This window comes from Leucopleurus acutus, assembly GCF_964270905.1.
Source record: "Leucopleurus acutus genome assembly, chromosome: 4".
Taxonomy (NCBI): domain Eukaryota; kingdom Metazoa; phylum Chordata; class Mammalia; order Artiodactyla; family Delphinidae; genus Leucopleurus; species Leucopleurus acutus.
Window position 1 is genome coordinate 150,022,442 of NC_139146.1, and position 16,456 is coordinate 150,038,897.

At 43.5% G+C, this 16,456-nt stretch overlaps 1 protein-coding gene across 7 annotated transcripts in view; it reads left to right on the forward strand.

Moving 5' to 3' along the window:
* ABCG2 (ATP binding cassette subfamily G member 2 (JR blood group)) overlaps window positions 1-11,281 on the forward strand; it is a 124,190-nt gene extending 112,909 nt beyond the window's left edge. For 5 of the 7 annotated variants that reach the window (XM_082838689.1, XM_082838688.1, XM_082838686.1 and 2 more), the window contains exons 11-16: window positions 3,044-3,133; window positions 4,264-4,388; window positions 5,958-6,112; window positions 8,270-8,359; window positions 9,199-9,281; window positions 11,019-11,281. In XM_082838689.1, coding sequence (XP_082694815.1) covers window positions 3,044-3,133; window positions 4,264-4,388; window positions 5,958-6,112; window positions 8,270-8,359; window positions 9,199-9,281; window positions 11,019-11,166 — 691 coding nt within the window. In that variant the 3' untranslated portion in view covers window positions 11,167-11,281. The remainder of the gene's footprint in view (window positions 1-3,043; window positions 3,134-4,263; window positions 4,389-5,957; window positions 6,113-8,269; window positions 8,360-9,198; window positions 9,282-11,018) is intronic. The other 2 variants (XM_082838685.1, XM_082838691.1) reach the window with 1 other exon arrangement.
* Window positions 11,282-16,456: the final 5,175 nt, after the last annotated feature.

Sequence of the window (16,456 nt, forward strand, 5' to 3'; positions counted from 1 at the left end):
TATCCCCATTTCACTATTGAGCAAAGTTGTAGTAGCTTACATTGAATCTGTTTTGATATCTGGAAAAGGATGATTGTTTATGAAGGGAAGAGCGAGCACAAAAGTCAATTCTTCACTTGGGTAAAGTAAGATATCTCCTGTGGGGCATCAGATAGTGAGATAATTACTGGAGCTTCTTTCCAGAGTTATGTTGTTTTTCTTTTTATCTTCCCCGAGGGCTGTGTTCTTCTCTGGTTTATTTGAAACTTGCTAGTAATTGATGGTTTGTACCCTTTGTAGATGCCATATTTTCGTGAAGCACAGAGCGTATAACACAGGAATCTAGAGCCTGTGGGTCTTTTGTGTTGTGCAGTGGGAAGCATTTGGAAACAGATACTGGGGAGCCTGTCCGCAACTGGAATTTAAGACAGGAACTGGAAATCTAGTCATTAAAACTCTTGGTAGAAGAATCCAGAGAAATTTAGAAGAGTGTTAACTGTTTCTTCAAGTGTTTTCTGGAAAAATAGAGCTTTGGAGCTATTTTAATTTGTATTTTTGACTTAAGCTTACTGCCACTTTTTATCATTTGAAATTGCCCTGGAGGCCAGTGTGGTTTGGTTCTCTTTTTGTGGGAATGAATTATTCCAGGGAGATGCTCTCTTTGTTCTTTCTCTAACCTGTATAATGATGTGTGGAATATGAGCTTCTTTGACCTAACAACTACCTTACAGAGTTGTGGAGATAGCTAAACAAATAAATGTATATTAAGGGAAGAGATATTTTAAGAATATTTGCATCAATAAGCAGATATTACAGACATGAATTACCACCTTGAAAAGAACTAGAATACATTAAATTCTTTAACAATAAAATCTGTTTAGTATAAAATAAATTATCTTATGATTTGGGAGGAATTTCACTATGTACTAGTTCAAAAGCTTTATGAACGTTATTGTACTGTTAGATGTAACACTTAACAAATTGAGCTGAATTGTTGCCATGTCCTGTGTTTCTGAAATTAGCTTTTATGTTGATATTAGGCTTATTTGTGTGCAGAAAGTAGCATAGTTGCTTGCATTATAGGCCTGGCTTTTTTCCATTTATTTATTGTATAAACATTTACTTATTTACTTATTTATTTATTTATTTGGCTGCGTCGGGTCTTAGTTGTGGCATGCGGGATCTTTAGTTGCGGTGCACGGACTCTTCATTGTGGTGCATGGGCTTCCCTCGAGTTGTGGTGTGCAGGCTCCAGAGCACACGGGCTCAGTAGTTACAGTGCACGAGCTTCTCTTTAGTTGTGGTGCGTGGGCTCCAGGGCACGCGGGCCCAGTAGTTGCAGCACACAGACTTAGTTGCCCTGAGACATGTGGGATCTTAGTTCCTCGACCAGGGATTGAACCCGCGTCCCCAGCATTGGAAGGTGGATTCTTTTTTTTTCTTTTCTTTTAATAAATAAATAAATTTTTGGCTGCATTAGATCTTCGTTGCTGCACACGGGCTTTCTCTAGTTGCGGCGAGTGGGGGCTACTCTTCCTTGCGGTGCGTGGGCTTCTCATTGCGGTGGCTTCTCTTGTTGCCGAGCACGGGCTCTAGGCGCGCAGGCTTCAGTAGTTGTGGCACGTGGGCTTAGGGCGCAGGCTCAGTAGTTGTGGCGCACGGGATTAGCTGCTCTGCGCCATGTGGGATCTTGCCACACTAGGGCTTGAACCCGTGTCCCCTGCACCGGCAGGCGGATTCTTAACCACTGCGCCACCAGGGAAGTCCCTAAACATTTACTTTTAAAACAGCCTGTTCCTTAAGTTCTTTATTTTGGGAGGAGGGAGTGTTAAAACCAATTACTGAGTGTCTGTGGACTCTTTTTTTTAGAGGGTTATACACTTGGGTTTACATTTTTAAAAATTCTCTTATTTGTGTGTCATTTAAATGATGTGCTGCCTCATCTCTTTTCGTTTCAACTCACATCCTCAATGTCAATTAAATCATTAGGTTAGGAAGGAAAGCCCAACAGTGTTTCAGGACTGTGGGCATGCTTTCATGAAATTCATATTTCTGTCGAAGTGTAGATTAACTGAGTACTTTCCTCTTTAAACTTCAGTTATTTTACTGAGAGAGGAGCATTAATAGTCTTCCTTTTCTCATAGGTGCACAGATTAGTTTTTCCTTTATGAGCATTATTTTGGGGTGTTTTTTTTTGAGCCCGTTGGAAAGAAACCCCATTGGCAGTGGGTGGTCAAGGAGACTATCAAGGCTGTGCTGGTGGTGGTGAGGCGGCTGTATACAATAAGATGTCCCTCCACGGTCTTTCATTTTGCCTCGTCGTAGTTTCTTCTTTACTCCACTTTTGAAGAAGTGGCTAATAGAGGCTTTTAACCTTTGCAAGCTGTATTTGGCTCCCTGTTTCTCTGTTCACACATTAGGAGCTGCAGTTGGCATTTTGTTAGTTAAAATCCAGGGTGATAGTATTTTTATGGCCTATGTAATTGTCAGCTTGGCTGCCATAGACGGGGCCAAGGACCCACAGACTGGGTGGCTTGAACCACAGAAATTCATTTCTCGCAGTTCTGGGAATCAGGTTGCCAGCATGGTCGGGTTCTGAAGAGGGCCCTCTTCTGATCTGCTGCCTTCTGGCGTGTCCTTGCATGGCAGAGAGCAAGCTCTGATGTCTCTCCCTTTTCTTCTAAGGGCACTAATCCATTGCGAGGGCCCTACCCTCATGACCTCGTCTAAACCGGACCACCTCCCAAAGTCACCGTCTCTAAATGCCGTCACACTGAGGGTTAGGGCTTCCGCACAGGAATTTGGGGAGCACGCAATTCAGTCCGTAGCAAACTGGGTCATGAATTTCAAACTGTGCTATATGGAGTCCCAGGGGTATCACTGTGGAGACACAGGGGTGAGGGAGTGGCCTGATGGGGCTCATGCTTCCCTCTCAGTTTCAACCAGAAGAGTCATTTGTTTAATGTGTTAAGATATCATTCGAGGGAAGAGTTTTGCAGGTAGGAAAAGGACCTAAGAATGTTTAATTGACTGCAGTGCTTTCGTTCCTTCTCTCTCATCACAGAGCCGGGGTACTCTTCTTCCTGACCACCAACCAGTGTTTCAGCAGTGTGTCGGCCGTGGAGCTCCTGGTGGTCGAGAAGAAGCTCTTTATGTGAGTAGGTGTCTGTTTCAGGAAGGGGGCTACTGGTCAAACTGGTCGTATCCAGAATCAGGCCATGGCTTGGTTCTTGGGGATTACCAGTGTTCACTCAGAGGCTGGGAGGAGAATCACGAGCACATGGGGCCTGATACCAAGGGAAAAAGGAGTTTCGAGTTCAGGGCCTAGCCCGCAAATCCACTGCTGCAGAGAAAGCAGGGAATAAAGCGGCTGGAAAGGAAGAAGTCATGATGACTGTCACAAGGAAAGCTTGAGGGGCTTGGTAGAGAGAAGGTAGTGAGCTGAACAGTAAACTCAAGTTGAGGAGTAAAGTTGACCAAGAATGTAGACCAAGCCCTCAGTGGAAGGGAGAACAGAAGGGCCAGAGGACAGCCTTAAGATAAAGGTGGGCTGTTTTGTTTCTTGTTTTTTTCCAAGTTGGAAGAGATTTGCGTGTTTACATGTTGCATAAAGGAATCATTAGAGAGGAGAAGAATGAAGATCTTGGTGGAATAGTTTGGATTTACAGGAGGAAGCTGTCAGGAAGAGGAGGGATCTAGAACTTCAGAGGGAAGAAAAGAGGATTTGAGAGCTGACAGGGGTGTGTGGTGGGCAGGCATGATCATGGAAAGAAGTACCGTTTTCTTCTTTTTATCATGATAGTGGAAGAAGTAAAAACAGATTAGTGACCCAAAGCTGCATTTGAGGCTCAGAGAATAGCAACACCACCTTCTTCATAATTAGAAGCAGGGAAAAAGAAAAGCCTCTGTGACCGCTGAGATCAGCTTCAGACATGCTGGCCTTCAAGGAGAGCCACTGTCGGAAGAGAGGGAGGCGATGCAGGACCCGTCCCCCTGGAGTGTGTGTTAGGAGGGCGAACCGGCCGGCATTTGGAGGGAGTTACGCAATGAGAAGAGGGGTCACTGCACAGAGCCTTGGGGGGTGATGTCCCAGGGGAGGTGCACACGTGAGATGCGCCTGGCGCTGACGGGGATGAAGGGTGGTGGGTTAGCCTCGAGGACGTGGAAGCTGTAGTTCTTAGATCCAGGGTGGCAGCAGAAATAGGTATAGCCAAGTGGTCTAATCTTCTGGCCTTTGCCTTCTTCAACTAACGTAGGATGTATGATGTGAATCTTTGTTTTTAGACATGAATATATCAGTGGATATTACAGAGTGTCATCTTACTTCTTTGGAAAACTGTTATCTGATTTACTCCCCATGAGGATGTTACCAAGTATTATATTTACTAGTATAACATACTTCCTGTTAGGTAAGCCGTGAAACGAAAGGTATGTGTTTTTAGTCTTGGATGTGAGGGGACTTTTTGCAGGCGTGCTTTGGTTCTCAAAACTGTAAATCAAGTCCTAAGATAAGGAAGCATCTGTTCGTTACGTATGCTCTGGAATAACTCTTCTCTGAGGAGATTTTTGCAAGACTTTTTCCAAAGTAATTTTAAAACTATTTATAAAACTATATTTTATAAACAGAGATGCTCTGTGTCATATACAAACATGGAAATAATTCCTAAAACTATTTGACACTATGTTGGAGGAGCTGGAGCTAGGATATTTATTACTTATCTATTTATATTTTTATGTGTGTGTGTGTGTGTGTGTATGAAGATAATGAAAGATAGTGACTTCTGGTAATAAAAATATTTGTTCGATAGATGTAGACAGATTGATTTTTTTACGCCTTGTGTTTAGACTACACGCCAGGCTCATTGTATCAGAATTTCCATATATTTCTCACATACACACGCACCAGAAATATTTCTTTTCTGACAAAGCACTATTTATTGAGTGTAAAATTCCATTTTACAAATAAGAGGTGTGCCGTAAAGAATTAGGCATAGATCCTACATCCTCAGACTCCTAACTGGTGTTCTTATGGCTGTTCCAAAATCTTCAGATTTTTGTATGACCCACAGTATTAGCCTATGTTCGTTGACAGAGCAGTTTTATGAAACTTAATTTAACCCCGTCCTCAATCCCAGAGTTACAGGGTGATTTGTCTTGGGAGACTTGGATTATGGACACGTCCCCCAGATTTTAAAACCACTGGGAAGGCGTGTAATCCTGACCTTCCCAGTATCTTCACTAATACATTTACAACAAACAGTGAGTAATGTGGTGATGTCTAGGTAAAATGAATGTGGTCTTGGCAAGTTTCCTTCTTAGAAGAGAAGGCAGTAGAATGCTGGCCAGTTGTGTTGCCTGCAGCTCTCCACCTCAGGCACTCAGATTATTGTTAATAATTACAAATAAAGAAGCATGAGTGTTACGTGGAAAAGTGCTTATGCAGTGAGCCTGTAAAAGAAAACTGCAGGACTTCCACGGTGGCGCAGTGGTTAAGAATCCACCTGCCGATGCAGGAGACACAGGTTCGATCCCTGGTCTGGGAAGATCCCACATGCCATGGAGCAACTAAGCCCGTGCACCACAAGTACTGAGCCCGTGCACCACAACTACTGAAGCCTGCACACCTAAAGCCCGTGCTCCGCAACAAGAGAAGCCACCGCAATGAGAGGCCCGTGCACTGCAACCAAGAGTAGCCCCCGCTCGCCGCAACTAGAGGAAGCCCGCGTGCAGCAACGAAGATGCAACACAGCCAAAAATAAAATAAATAAATTTTCTTTAAAAAAGAAAACTGCATATAGCATATAGATTCCTACAGTTATATCAGGGGAAACAATGCAAGTGGTGAGCCAGGGTGGTTTGATAGAGGATGGACTTTTTTCCATCTGAGACTAGTTTCTCAAAATATTATAGTGTTATTTGCACAATAACAATCCACCGTGGCGCAGACAGTTGGATTAACCCCCTCTTTGCTCCCTAAGGATTGAAACCCCAGGTGGAGGCCTTCTTCGTCATGATGTTTACCCTGATGATGGTGGCTTATTCAGCCAGTTCAATGGCACTGGCCATAGCCGCAGGTCAGAGCGTGGTATCCATAGCAACGCTTCTCATGACCATCTCTTTTGTGTTTATGATGGTGAGTATGAACTGTGCTTCCCTGAGACGTAATTATTTCCCTTTGTTCTCCCCCCGGATTCACCTATCCTGTAAAACCTGCTTGAGGATTCTGTAAATCCTTTTGCTTTAAGGAGGCCGTATATTGAAGTATAGCTTATATCATTAGAGAACGTACCAGCTTTTTCTTCACCTTACCCAGCCTTCTTTGCTACTGTTCTAAGATAGTTGTTATGACCTTAGTTAACATGTTGTTACCGATGAGCTTTAAAAAGATGCCTCTTGGTGACATATCGTGAAAGCTTGATCGACTGGAACTTTAAAAACCAGAAACAGTTTGATTTTTCAAATTTAAAAAAATTGTAGAAATGACAGGCTCATTGTTTGACTTCCCTGCTGGCGTGAGAGAACTGCTGGCTCGTTTAACTGGCCGCTGAGATGGTTTGGTTGGAGGAACTACTCTCCAAGCAAGGGAGGAACTTAGTTCCATGAAAACAGCAGCATGTGGCATGGGCCTATCTTGTGTCCCTCCAGTATTTTGAAAAGGAGTGTTTTAAAAATACTGAACAATTCCAGTACTAGGTCCCCTCGTTTCTGGGTTCCTGACATTCTTTTATGTCAATATATTTCTGTTTACCTTTTTTAAACAGCTATTTAATCCTAACCTCACGTGGCCCTACGTTTTTTTAAATTAATTAATTAATTTTTGGCTGCATTGGGTCTTTGTCGCTGTGCACAGGCTTTCTCTAGTTGCGGCGAGTGGGGGCTACTCTTCATTGCAGTGCGCAGGCTTCTCATTGCGGTGGCTTCTCTTGTTGCGGAGCACGGGCTCCAGGTGCGGCAGGCTTCAGTAGTTGTGGCACGTGGGCTCAGTAGTTGTGGCTCGCGGGCTGTAGAGCGCAGGCTCAGTAGTTGTGGCACACGGGCTTAGTTGCTCTGCTGCATGTGGGATCTTCCCGGACCAGGGCTCGAACCTGTGTCTCCTGCATTGGCAGGCGGATTCTTAACCGCTGTGCCACCAGGGAAGTTCCCACAGCCCTACATTTTGCACGCACAGAGGTGATTCAGTAGGTGAAGGGAACCAGTTATCACATTTCCCCACTAACATCAAGTAAACAGGAATGTGTAGCCTATTTACTTAATCCACATGCCCTTTCTGCTAGAGTAGCAGTACCTGTCTTTAAAAGGTAGGTAATTAGCACCAACTCTTGTCAAAGTTTAATTCTTCCATTTCTGAGTTTGAAAAAGTACCAATCTAAACAGTATTGAGAAAGTGATCAATTTTATGTGTATTTTCTATAATGTCATTTAATAAATAAGATGTTCTTCAAATATAAAAATGTTTCATTTGATATATTAGATGCTTTGATTTGTTTTTATTTAAGGGTTTGTGTATAGAACTTTATAAACCAGTCATAAGACCATATTTTACTCAGAGATGCTGTCTTATGTATTGAGCACTTGGTTAAGTCAAGTTTAAAACTACGTAGTCACACCAGGAACACTGTCATTGTTATGCCCGTCCCAGCATGCCTTGTGCCAGTTAGGAGATGTTTTACGTGAACCTCTTCTCATGTAGCCATCTCTTGCTGGAGCAGACCCTCCTGGAATTTCCATTGTAATACTGCTTTTTGGTAGCTTTAAATGAAGGTATTGACCATATTTTATGCTGTGCTTTACCATATGATGCTGTGTACCAGTTCCAGTCTTTGGGTTCTTTTAAGCATGCATTTTGAACCCAAAATGATTCCTGAAGCCATACAGAGATAGAATGCAAACCCTTGTCAATATTACTGTGTTAATGGAAATAGGGGCATGAGGTGCTCAGGATATGTTCGGGTGTGTTTATTGGTGGGAACATATAGTTGGTTGTATCATTAGAGCAGTCAGTACTTACTGACCTTCCACTGTGTGCAGTTACAGAGAAAGTAGAAGCCTCAACCATTAAGAATCTTCCAGTTAAATAAAATGTATATTGTTATTCCTTTAGAACCCTAAACAGCCTCAGCTCTAGAGAGATACACATATACAAAGAGGATAAGGTAAGTCTTCAGAGTAGTGGAAGGGATTTCAAGGCAGAAGTGTTCACAAGGCCGTCGGGGACTTAAGGAGGGTATTTGCTAGACTTCTTCATGAAATCACTCCACCAGTTCTGATTCTTGGTACTTGTTTTTTGTAGATATTTTCAGGGCTGTTGGTAAACCTCAGAACCGTTGTGCCTTGGCTCTCATGGCTTCAGTACTTCAGCATTCCTCGATATGGCTTTGCGGTATGTTCTCCTTGTCTGTCGCTGTGACTGGTTCATTGTTCCCATTGCTGGGAACAACCAGAGTAAAGCCTAAGCATCTCATGTCCCCAGCCACGGGCTGTGCAAGTTTTAGGACAATGAAGGAGAGCTTCCTGTTAAGCCTTGGGTCACCTTGATAATCACCTGGGGTTTCTCCAGTCGCCCTGTTGTTTGAGGGAGGTGAAGGATGGGGAGATAACTCAGAGTAAAGGACAAAGATTACTAATTGATATAAAAAAATACAGTGTTTCAGTTCATTAAAGAAATTAATGAGAGGATGGGAGCCTAGAATACATTTTTTTTTTTTTTGTGGTACGCGAGCCTCTCACTGTTGTGGCCTCTCCCGTTGCGGAGCACAGGCTCCGGACACGCAGGCTCAGCGGCCATGGCTCACGGGCCCAGCCGCTCCGCGGCATGCGGGACCCTCCCGGACCAGGGCACGAACCCGTGTGCCCTGTATCGGCAGGCGGACTCTCAACCACTGCGCCACCAGGGAAGCCGCCACTGTATCATTTTAATTATAGTGTTTATGGGGTTATAAAATTGGGGAGAGAAGAAGGAAAGAACTGTGGGATAATATAGCCAGAGATCTCTCCTCTTGGCTTTTGTATTAGAGCCAGAATCCCAACCCTTGGCCTCTTGATTGCCAGGAAAAATAATTTTACTTACTTTGGTGTGACAAAGACTGTGAACGTGAAGCTTGGTTTGTTTTTAGAAATAGCAACAGAGATTAAACTCAGAGGATGTGATTGTGATAATTCTTTGGAAACTTTCTGAAATTTAAAACTATTTTCCTTGCCCTGTTCCCACTTGTGTTACAGGCTTTGCAGCATAATGAATTTTTGGGACAAAACTTCTGCCCAGGACTCAACGTAACAACAAACAGTACCTGTAGCTATGCAATGTGAGTTTGCGTTCAGTGTCTTAATGGGTTTGCTTACTGTTGTGGTGTGATGCAGAAACACCACTGGGCTTAGAGCTGGGGAGTCCTTTCAGGGACACTGACTTCTCTGAGCCTGGATGTTCTCAACTATAAAGTGGGTTGTACGCTAATGCACGTGAAAGTGCTCTACAACTCCTAGGTATTCTGTTACGGTCAAAATCGTATTTCAGTTGGAGAAATGTTTCTTATGTGTTACTTGTTTGTTTGGGGCACTTTTAAAAGATCCTTCTGCAGTTTGGATTGTGGGTTTGAGTTTTTATTTTTTAGAACATTTGAGTTTGAAATGAGCTGCTTTGATATTTGTAGCACGGCCTTAACAGTATCAGAACTGTACGGATTATACGAAGTGTACGCCATGAACTTACAATTCCTGTGAGCTCAACCCATGGCAGTAAGAGCTGAAAGGGCAGCAGGGGATGGGGAGGGTGAACATTTTCCTGCACAGTCCTGACTCATGCCTTTTCCTCCTGCAGTTAGGAGACAACATGAAATCAAAGTCTGCACAGGTTTTTTTTGTTTCTTTTTTTAACTGACTTGGAATACTCCCTACTAAAGGATGTCTCCTCTAAAGAAAGAACCACATATTTCAGTAAACAGAGAAGGAAATCCCATTTTTTGTATAATAAACAAAAATGCAGAATTTAATCAAATTAGACGTGTTGTTTTAAAATTGAGCAACACTTTCCTTTTCAGTGATGGCTGTTAATGGTGTGCTGTTGATACATTGATTAATGAGAGGAAAGAGAATGCTGGTAGCCTAACTCTCATGAATATTCAAGTAGAACAGAAGTAATTCTTAATAATAGGACAGATTGCTATTTAGAAGTATTGCCAGAAAACCTCTGTGAAGAGAAGCTTTCTTCATCCTGCCCACTCCCTTTCTTTTGGTCTGGGTATAACTTTTTTTTTTGTTAACTGCCAAATTCCAAGAGTTGCACAAAAATGGTACCAGGCGATAGTTACGCTTGTGCCGGGTATTTTCAGTACCAGGTCCTTTTCGAATCTGTGTCAGGGCTACTCCATCCTGCTCTGCTCCAGCCCCACTAAGGCTTTTTCCCTGGTTTTAGAACTCGCAGCCTGTGTTTCTTTCGTACGGCTGATCTGTGGGTAATAAGCTCTATAAAGAGCTTTGATCATCTTTGTAAGGGCCGTAGATACCATCTGCTGAAGCTGAGACTTTCCCCATCAGGTGTTTAGTGAAAAATTCCTTGATGAATGTTTCTGCCCTTTGAGGAGAGCAGCATCGTAGACTTGGAAATAAGTGAACTCGGGGGAGGCTGGCAACTTGGTTCAAAGTACGAGTCTGTAAATTTCGCCAAGTTCCTTAAACTTTAGTCTCCTCACCTTTTAAATTTGGGTTGTTTTAGGGATTACCTAAACTATTATAGGCTTCACAGTATCTAGCAGAATCTAGCAGTAAGCACTCAACGACTGTTTTCTGTATATTTTTACGATGCATATGGCTGACCTGTGGGCCCCCGTCACATCCCAATAAAACAGAATTATAAAGCTAAAACACACAGACACCCACCCACCCACCCACCAAAAAACCCTCCCAAACTGTTTTCTGTTATAAACGAAGGGATGGGTATTTAAGACGTGGTAACCTGTAGGCTTTTTAAAGGAACAGTGAATATATTGAGTGAAGTTTGACAGATGCTAAGAATGAAGTCATATTCTTTTTCTGTTGAATTTCAGATGTACTGGCGAAGAATTTCTGGAAAGCCAGGGCATCGATCTCTCACCTTGGGGCCTGTGGAGGAATCACGTGGCCTTGGCATGCATGATCGTGATCTTCCTTACAATTGCCTACCTGAAACTGTTATTCCTTAAAAAATTCTCCTAAGTTCCTCTTTAACTTACATGATTTACCCCACATTAAAAAGGGAGCACCTTGATTTCAGTATTCACTGACTTTTTGGTTGTCTTCTTTTCACTTGCCATCATACGGTTTTTCAGCAAGGATTATTTTCAACAGAAACATTTATAGAAATTACAGTGAACCTGAATTATACTTGAAAGAACCCAAGTCATAAACTAGTGACATTATGTACCACATATTAGTTCATCTAGTCAGACAGTAACCACGGGGAAGAAACCTCGTTTAATTTACTGACCTTAAAAAAATCGAGTTCTAGAAACTTGTGACAAGTTACTAATATTTCTGGTATTGGTTTTTTCCTCCCCTTTAAAATGAATAGCTTCAATATTATATGAATCTATGATCTTCCATTATTTAATAAATAATAAATACATTGATGCTGCAGTAGAAGTATGAAATCCAAACCTTGTTGGCAAAACCCAGTGTCATTTGTGGGGTAAAAAAGCCATTATGATAGAAAAAACTTTTTTTTTTTTTTTTTAAAGAAGATGTTGGGGGTAGGAGTTTATTAATTAATTTATTTATTTTTGCTGTGTTGCGTCTTCGTTTCTGTGCGAGGGCTTTCTCTAGTTGTGGCAAGCGGGGGCCACTCTTCACCGCGGTGCGCGGGCCTCTCACTATCGTGGCCTCTCTTGTTGCGGAGCACAGGCTCCAGATGCGCAGGCTCAGTAGTTGCGGTTCACGGACCTAGTTGCTCCGCGGCATGTGGGATCCTCCCAGACCAGGGCTCGAACCCGTGTCCCCTGTATTGGCAGGCAGATTCTCAAACACTGCGCCACCAGGGAAGCCCGATAGAAAACGCTTTGATGAGCCTTCTAATGTTGTTAAAACTTACTGAAGTTTCCCTCTAGTGGAATTAGAATATCTCAGGGGTCTCAGCTGGGTTTTGGACTACAGGTGTAGAGGGCCAGGAGTCTGGTGACTTACCCTCCTGGGGGGCAGTTCAGTGGTTTGTGATCTCGGTGTGCATGATAATCTCTTGAGGAATTTTGCTCCAATACAGACGTCTGGGCTCCACGAGCCGCACTGCATTATGGTCTCCAGGGCTACCTGCATAAAGAACTGTCCACGGCAGGATTGGTGATTTCTATGATCCTTCTCAGCTCTGAAAAGTTTAGACTTACGATAGAATAACTGGGCTTATACAGGTTTTTCCCTTCCTTACATATACATCTCATTTACTTACACATCTTCTTTTCATTCTGACCTTTCCCAGTAATAGGGGAAGTGTTTTTAAACTTTTTTACTGAAGGGTAACATAGGGAAAAGTACAATCCAGTGAGGAGGAACACACCTGTGCAACCAACAATTTGAAGAAATAGGAGAAGAAATAGGACATTACCAGTGCACAGAAGCCCCCCCCCCCCCGCCCCCGCCGAGCTCCCCTTCCAATACTGCTTCCTCTCTTCTGAGTTATTTTTGAAATGACACTTGTATACTCCCCTCTGTTGCTATTATCAGAACGTCACTGCAGCTCACTTTTGTGTTCCTGTGTGTATAGATACATCCTTAATTAAGCCTCCCACTCCCGTTAATAAACTATTCATTTTGGAATAATTTTAGATTTATTAGAAGAGTTGCAAAACTTATGCAGAAAGTTCCTGTATACCCTTTGCCCAGCTTCCTTTAATGTTAACATTTTATGTACCATGATGCATGTCAAAACTGAGAAATTGGGACTTCCCTGGCAGTCCAGTGGTTAAGACTCTGCCCTTCCAATGCAGGGGTGTGGGTTCGATCCCTGGTTGAGGAACTAAGATCTCACATGCCATGGGACGCGGCCTAAAAAAAACAAAAGTAGAAACTAAGAAGTAGGGACTTCCCTGGTGGCGCAGTGGTTAAGAATCCGCCTGCCAGTGCAGGGGACACAGGTTCGAGCCCTGGTCCAGGAAGATCTCACATGCTACGCAGCAACTAACCTCGTGCGCCAGAACTACTGAGCTGGCGCTCTAGAGCCCACGTGCCACAACTACTGAGCCCGTGAGCCACAACTACTGAGCTCATGAGCCACAACTACTGAAGCCCACGTGCCTAGAGCCCATGCGCCACAAGAAGAGAAGCCACCGCAATGAGAAGCCCGCGCACCGCAACGAAGAGTAGCCCCCACTCACCGCAACTAGAGAAAGCCCGTGTGCAGCAACGAAGACCCAACGCAGCCAAGAAATAAATATTTTAAAAAATAGTTTTTTTAGAAAAAAGACCATCTGGCATACTTATGTAAGGAAGGAAGAAAGGAAGGAAAGACTTATTTTTTTTCCCCCTGTTGACTTAGAATCTCTGAGGAGTGGAACTGGAAATCCAGGTGATTCTTTGGGAAATACTGAGGGTTGTAATAAGGAGTTAAGACCATTTAACGTACATTTATTATGATTCAATCTTGATCCAATCACAACTGTGCAACAGTTGTGTTCAAAGCCATCTATTTTGTATCCACCTAAATATCAGAATCACATTTAGAACTTAAGTGAGCGCGTTAACATCACCGGATCTCCAAACCTTTTTTAACCTGCAGAATCATTCTTATATCCGGCAACCCCACAGAACAGCCTTTCAGTCATGACGGTTGAAAGCGGTGTTGCTCGGATCCAGGTGAGGATGTGGCCTCTTGGTTTGGCCCCGTTTCTTTGCCAAGCAGGAAAGCTGAGGCATTGTCTCAGTGATTGAAAGGCTTGACTGTGTACTGTTTGGAAAATCTCAAGCTGTCTCATCTTCATTTTGCAGATGAGGAAACTTGGGTTTCAGAGACTGTGACTAGCCAAATACTCTGTGACAGGTTATTTCCTTGCTGAGATCTGGAACGTACTGCAGTAGTACCAGTGCCCAATCTGTGGGAGTCACTTTTGTAAACATGTGCAGAAGCCAGGATGGGGACAGTGGCTTCAATATAAGCTAGAAAGTTGTACCTAAAAGAAGTTCAGGATCTGTGACGTGAATACAGGGTCTGTTTATCTCTACAGTTAGGTAAAAGTTCCCCCACTTCCCACTTTGTCATTCTCCATTTCCCAGGTCTGTGGACTTGATTAACTTACTCTGTATCTTTCTTATCCACAAAATAGGGATCCTCATAGGATCTGCCTCCACAGAGGTGTGAAGATTAAATAAGGTAATGCATGTGGTGCATGTAAAGTGGCTAGAAGCACCTGCCTCATAGGATGTGCTCCATACATCTTAGCAATTACTGTTACATCCCACAGGACATCACAGTGGTTACTGGCATCATGCCAGTTCATGCATGACCCCCTTGGCAGGGACTGGAGTAGTGCCGTCCTCCAGGATCGTCCTGTGCATCAAACCAGGGCTTGTGGGCCAAATCCAGCCCACTGCCTATTTTTTGTAAAGAAAACTTTACTGGAACGTAGCTATGCTCATGCCTATTTGTATGATCTGTGGCTGCTTTTGCACCATGATGGCAAAGTAGTTGCAACAGAGACCATTACGGCCCGTAAAGCCTAAAATATTCACTATCGGGCCTTTTATGGAAAGTTTGCAGACCCTCGCATTAAACCAAGAGCGCCTGTTCCCAACAGTTAGCACACACAGGTCCATGTGCCAAATGACAGTGGCCTCTCTCAGTATCATTCCCATTAAACCCATTTGCAGAATTTATGCTTCCTGTCTCTGTAGCTTGAGGCACTGCTGTACTGGAGTTCCTGAATCCTCAAGAGTGCAGGTACATTTTCACCTGGGAATACAGCAGGGGCTCCACTAAACCTGAAACTAGCAGTATGTCTGCCACTTAGTCACTTTGAGATCCTCACACTGGTGGAACAGCAGGCAAAGGAAGCAGGTACTGCATTGTCATCTCTGTCAGGAGGGGCTAGACTTCACAGCTACATAATGGGGCAGGGAATTCACAGAGGGAACTTGGTGTTTCCATGCTAGGTGGTCATAGTTAACAGGCAGTCTGGTAAAGGACTAGGGAACCAAGGGCTCTGTGCGCCCTTAGCGATGAAGGTGTGAATCATTGTAACAGGCAAGCAACCTAGTACAACTGAAGTTCTGGCCAAGAATGAGGAACCTCTAAAAAGGACGGTAGAGAGAAGTAATTCTGGGCTTGTGACCAGCGGCAGCAGTGAGGACTAGCTAGCTCCACCGCCCCTCCTGTATTGTGTTTTCTAGAGATTCTTGCTGACCTCCCTCAAAAAGTCCAGAGTGCACTTAATGTGGGCATGCATGCATCGGCATGCTGGTGCTGTGTCTTATCTCCTCTGCACCTGTTGGGTGGCGGCTGTGGTGGACGGCTCCACGTGAGCTCAGATCATGTTGACATCAATTACCCCTCCTCCAGCCTGCACCACAAATCTCTTCACTTTTCTGCGCTAGGGCCTTCTCCAAAGCTGAAGGAAACTGCTCAGCCCGCGTGCAAGTGTAGCCTGAAACTGCAGGGGTGTTCACACCCCAGGAGCACCGCTCAACCAGCAGGGATCCGAGCCAGTGGACCAATGCCCCAGGCTTATGTTCTTCAGATAAGGAATTACAGGAGGCATTCCGCAGCCTTCTCAGAGGTGGAGTTGGGCTTCTGTGCCTACAGTCAACTGCAATGACACACCTGTGTATGAATTTCCTCCTTTCCTGGCTCACTCTCGTTTCCTACTCCAGTTTCCTAGTATCACCTGAACTCAAGTCCTTGCCTTGGTTTTCTTTTAGAGGATCACAAGCTAAAACATACTCCTATTAAGACCAGAAACAAGACAAGCATGTCTACTATTATTGCTAGCCTCTAACATGGTACTGTCCGTATTTACAAATGAGCTGGTCTTCTACATAGAAAACCCAAAGAATCAATGCAGAATCTATTAGAGGTAGTATAGGAGTTCAACAAGTATGCTATATGTAAGATTTATAAAAAAAGTAGTAATTTTCCTTTATGTCAGCAATAACGAACTAGAAAATATAATGGAAGACAGGATACTGTTCATAGTAGCAATAAAACCATATTAAAGAATGCATAAAGTCTTTAAGAAATTTAAAGAAACAGGGCATTAAGGAAGTTCTGAATAGATGAAGACTTATGTTTCTGATATTGTAAAGACATCAGTTCTCCCCAAACTAATGAATAAATTCAATGCAATTCCAACTAAATTTCAGCAGGACTTTCTGCTCTTTTTCCTCCTCCCCTACCCTCATGCCCCGGGACCCATCAAACTTGTTCTGACATTTATATGGAAAAATAACAGTACACAAAAATAGCCTAGTCGATAAAAAGAGGGCCAAAGAGGAGAACACATATGAAGACCTTAGCACGTACGAAGGA